The 5,535-nt window shown below is 39.0% G+C and overlaps 1 protein-coding gene across 1 annotated transcript in view; it reads left to right on the plus strand.

Annotated features, from left to right (window-relative positions):
• The window catches only part of LOC137996650 (hydroxylysine kinase-like), a 5,774-nt gene extending 974 nt beyond the window's left edge, over positions 1-4,800 (plus strand). The window contains exons 1-2 of the mRNA XM_068842165.1: positions 1-580; positions 2,759-4,800. The exon at positions 1-580 is cut by the window's left edge and continues 974 nt beyond it. Coding sequence (XP_068698266.1) covers positions 5-580; positions 2,759-3,424 — 1,242 coding nt within the window. The 5' untranslated portion in view covers positions 1-4 and the 3' untranslated portion in view covers positions 3,425-4,800. The remainder of the gene's footprint in view (positions 581-2,758) is intronic.
• Positions 4,801-5,535: the final 735 nt, after the last annotated feature.

Consider the following 5,535-nt stretch of genomic DNA (forward strand, 5'->3'; position numbering starts at 1 on the left):
CGATATGAATGACAAGTCGAAGGACAAGAAACCTATCGCTGGACCCCTTAATCTCGTGAGACCCACTATTAATAAAAAAGAAGCTGTTAAATTAGCAAGTACATTGTTTGGCCTGCGCGTTTCTGATCCATCGGAGGTCAAGGAATTTGATAGCTTTGATGATAGAAACTTCTACATGAAAGGAACTTTCACGAACCATTCTAGTGAATTCAGCGAGGAGACCCCACAACTGGCAAAAGAGGATGAATTTGTGTTGAAGATTTTAAACCACCTCGACTCAGAGGACTTGGCGAACGTGAACGCACAGAATGAAATAATGATTCACTTGAAAGCACATGGTTTCGATTGTCCGATTCCGATACAGTCTTTGGATAGCGCATACACCGTGGTGTGTACGTTGAAATCCTCGGGTAATCATGACGAGATGGAAAAGATGAAAAACGAAGGGGCTCCTAGCCGAGTCCACGCTGTCCGTCTTCTTCGCTTTGTTCCGGGAAAACTTCTCAAAGATGTAAGCTGCACTTTCAACCTTCTCTTCGATCTTGGTCGCTATGTGGCAAGGATGCATGAAGCTCTGCAAGTAAGTAGAAAAATTGGTATTACGTAATAGAGAAAAAGCTCGAAATAACTGAGGGCGGCAATCTCTTTAGACAAAGATAACAATGCTGTATTGTACGATTGCTGGTGGGCGGCGGACGAACGAAAGGAGGTAATGAGAGGTATTTTGTTTTCTACAACCAACATGACGGTGATGACGTAACACGCAACCACGCTTCACTTGTGTGCTTAGTTACCTAGCCTTTGAATGAAAGGGAGACCGGAGTTAACTTTGAATGAAAGCGAGGCAGTAGTTACTTGCCTCCCTCATTTTCAAATACAGACCACTTAGTCTTACCATGCCTTCTGTAAGTGGACTGTCAATTTCAGTTTTTTAATAATTAGGTTTTTCCTGCTGCAAGTCATTTTAATTTGCAGCAAAAGTGGATGGACAGTTAAAAAGTATTTACAAACCAAGTGGACAGTAACTTAGCCAGTCTTAACAGGTGGCTTGGGACCAACCTCTTGGGACACAGGAAACAATGACGAAATGTACAAATGCTGGATGAACAGAACAAGTTAATGAGAGATCCTTTGTGCCATCCAACATGGAGGCCATAACAAAACATGCTAACCAGCTATAGTGGATGGAACAGTGTTTGAAAGCAGTGAGAAAAGAAAGTGTTGATTGAAATTTGAAGGTTAGGTTTGGGGCTTATGGAAGGGGCAACAAACCATAAGTTTCTTTTTTAATATTATTGTTTTTATAATTATTGACAAATGAATGGGCTATTTTACACCAGGTCTATGAACTCCAGCCTCATTGTCATTCACAGGCAAGGTTACAGAGCTCAATAATTATTATTTAAGGTCAAACCTTTGCACATACTATCTTTTGCAATGGAAGAAGAACTTTTGTACATGCATAGTCTCAATTTATTAAAAAATACCAAGTTGTAAGCTAACATTAATTTATCTGACTATTTGAATTTACTGCATTTGTGAATTCTTAATTGAACCTGAAGTGTGAAAGAATACACAAAAGGAGTCTGATTTTACTTAATTGAGATAAGTTTACCTATCTCCAATAATTGGTAAAGACCTTTTGTTATTCGTGGCTGGTTTGCTATTCACAAAATTAATATCTACTGCATGCTTGAATTTCAGTGAGTGTGATATTAGGTTTAGGCCCAGTGGGTGGGAAAACTTGGCGTGTAAAGGGGGTGGGGTTGCTCATCGGGAAATTGAATAAACTGTTCTGGGAGTTGCCCAGGCTTTTTTTTTGGCCCCCAAAATGGACCACATTTAAACCATTGACTCCTGGGAGTGAGACTTAACAGAATTTACGCTGTCTAATGGCAGACAATTTTGCTTGTCAACTGGGGGTGCCCTGGGCTGGCTGAGGAGTCAGTGGGTTAAAGCATTATTGAATATAATAGATTTTTATATTTCTTTGCGTGCGAACCTAAATGAGACCTTCATGGCTACATATGATGCGGTTTTGCCCAGAACACCCTAAGTGAGACCAGAATCCAAAATTTCCTACTCTTTGCCCGACGGAGCACGCATAGTGTAGTGGGTATTGCTCGTGGACTGGCCATTTCAGCGCTCCGAGTTTGAATCCCAGCTCGTGCGCTCCACAGTTCACCTAGCTTTCCATCCATTCGTGTTAGGTAAAATGACTACCAGTATTACTGGGGACAAGTTGTGCATGCGTTAAAGATTGCTCCCACTCCTGCTGTAAATTAGAGTAGAAGCTAATATGAAAAAGGAGCCTCCAGGTTGCCTTTTACTTTGGTTGGCCTCTTCGTCCCTTCTACTACTCTTTGGGTGGTTGTTTGCTGAAAAAATTTTATTGTCTTTCTGAAATATTTTGACGTATGGTTCTCAACAAACCAATAACCTGAGTGGTAGTGGAAGGGGAAAGCTGTATAAATTCTGAAACAATCTCTACTTCCCATTCTCTCCACTTTTGTCTTTTTTTTTTTTAAACCTGTTCTAGATCTTCCCTCAAGAAATTGGAAAATGTTTGAAAATCATGAAACTGAGAAAGAGCACCCAAAATGATATAAATCTTGGCTACTCTAGGCTGCAAAATAATAATAATAATAATAATAATAATAATGATAATAATAATAATAATAATAATAATAATAATTAATGTCATGATCACAAAAAGATTGAGATCTCCATGAAATTCATTGCTGTACTTTGTCTTCAGGGGTTTCATCATCCTGGTGTTGGATCCCTGCAGAAACTAGAGTGGGACTTATCCCAGCTGTTTGTTCTTGAAAGTTACATATCTTTGGTAAGCCAGAGTGAAACAGAGCTGAATGTATTTCAAAACGTCTACAGCAACTTTGTCAGTGACGTTATTCCTCAACTTGCCCACCTGAAGAAACATGTTATTCACGGTGATCTGAATGAAAGTAACATTCTAGTAGTACCTAGTCGTCATTGCAATGGACATGAAATTAGTAGTGTCCTTGATTTTGGAGATGTCTCTTTGTCTTATAGAGTATTTGAAGTTGCTATTTGTATGATGTACATGATTTTGCTTCGAGTAAAACAAGGGGACTCTCACAATGAAGCCATCAGAGGTGCTGGCCATGTGCTATGTGGTTATCTGAGCATTTATAATCTCTCGGAATTAGAACTTTCCCTGTTGTATTGGTCCGTTGCTGGACGTCTTTTTCAATCCATCATAGTTGGAAGATTTAAACAATCTTTGGAACCTGACAATATGTATTTAACACAAGCTGGCGACAATGTAGGCTTTGAAGTTCTTTCATCTTATATACTTGGTTCAAAGAAAGAAGTCCTTAACTCTTGGTTGCTGATTGGTGGCAGCCAGTCAGGTGTAGTTGATCAGGAATGTCAAAACTGAGCATTGTTAATCGGTCTTTATCTTAGTTTTGGGCACGAGAATTGTTGTCAATATTTTGAGAATTTTCATGGTTTTGTTAAGGTTAAAGAAGCCCTTTCTGGGTTAGGGTTTTCATTTGTAAAGTGTTCTGTGGTTGTTAGAGTTTCTTATTCAACTTGACAATTTTAACTACTTATCACATGATTGCTTATAGAAAGGTTTAAATGTTTTAAAGAAGTGCTCATTGGTAAGCTTACCAGAAAACCATCTTGTTTATTTTTGCTTGCATTTTATTATCACTGGACATTATATGACGTTTCTTTCATTTTTTATTTTAAAGTGCCTATGAAGGAATTTTTTTGCACCCTTGTGAAATTTATCCTTTAAAGTACATAATCTTGAAGTTTCAGACATCTTCAGAAAAAGTACTGATCTTTGTAGTGCTTGGCTAAAACATGTAATTTGAATCGCGTCGTCAAGACACCGTGTGACAACTATGACTGACGCCATATTGGTGCCGAGAAGATCAGTGCAGCATGGCAGACTAGTTAGACGATGAGCAAAAAGCAAGTTCTTCCTTTCTACGTTGCATAGTGGTAGTCTTGCCCAACAACCCCCTCCCCCCATCCCTGCTGACGCAATAACTACATATTTTAAGCAAAAGCCGATACAACGTAGATTTGATTTTAGTGATGTACTATATTTCGGCTGGCCAAACCAGCCTTCTTCAGGTACAATGAGAGTTTACATTGAATTGCTTCTATGTACATATATATATATAGTAAATGGATGTTGACGTAATACTGGAAAAAATGTGATAAAACATGGCAGTTACAAAGATTTTGAATTCAAATACTAAGAGTCACGGAAAAATAACGGAAATCACTCAAAATAATAAACTGAAATCTAATACGTTTCTTCGCGGATCAAATCTACGTTGTATCGGCTTTTGCTTAAAATATTTAGTTTCTCAACTTGAAATAACGCCGATCAGATCAATCCACTGATCCAACGTACACCGACAGGAAAATTGTCCACGGTTGCTTGCTTCAAAACTCTGCAATAACTACCCCCACAGAGCACAGTCAACACAGGAATCTTGCAGTGAACTCCACCTACTAGAAAAACAGACTGAATTCAGGCGCTCATTTCATTGGCAATTCTGACTTTTAAAAAGCAGCGACCTTAATTTTGGAGTAATGTACATGTACGTGTAGTTGCAGAACTAAATTTCATGACCATGCCAAATTTTGCTTTATAGGGCACTTTGAAAACTGATGACTGTGTAGTTTATAATTAAATTGAATTGAAGATTTGACTGAATAGTTTCATGGATTTATTGGTCGAGAGATCGAGGAATATGTGCCATGCTTGATATTAAAAACGTCAATAGCAAAGTGGCGTTCAGTACTGTTGCCCTTTAAACACCTTTAGCACTGCATTACTGCCACTGCTTTCCTTTCGGATAGCCTTTGTCTGAAGCAAGCTTTTTTCCTTCCAGGCAAGTTATGTGATTCGAAGGTGTCCCTTTATCCCCTCGAGGACATAACAGTTTTTGACTGAAGACCTAATCCTGGGGTGGCCACTGTTTTTTCTTGTCTTATTACAGGGAATTCGAAGCAACCATCGTACTCGCGTGAAAGTAATCCTGCAATTTTCACTCGCGGCGTCGCCGCTTCGAAGCTCTCGCGCGTGTTTAAATAAGCCCGCGATTAAATATCCCGACAGCTAGCTACGCAAGGTGAAATTCAGTCAACCTAACAAAAAAATGTAAATATACGCTTATAACTCTTCGGGCAATTCCCGCTGGTGAAGCACCTCTTTGTGCAGAAGTGCGCGGACCGCTTGATGCGGCACGCTTGCCGGAAGAAAAGCTTGGACAAGGGAATGAAAAATCTGGTTATAAGAGTGGGTATTAAATATTCGATAGGTGGGGAAATGGTAAGTACAGGGGTACAAGCTAAGATGATCGAGTTTGTCTGTTGTAGACGTGGCAAGGTAGCATTGTATAATTATCACTTTTTCATCAGATGAATCATTCAACAAAAGAGGCTCTTAATAGAAATCCACTTTAGTAATCACGTCATCTCAGAAACATGATGAAATTACGTAAGTTTTAGAACATTTCATAT

This window comes from Montipora foliosa, chromosome 3, assembly GCF_036669935.1.
Source record: "Montipora foliosa isolate CH-2021 chromosome 3, ASM3666993v2, whole genome shotgun sequence".
In the NCBI taxonomy this organism is placed as follows: Eukaryota; Metazoa; Cnidaria; class Anthozoa; order Scleractinia; family Acroporidae; genus Montipora; species Montipora foliosa.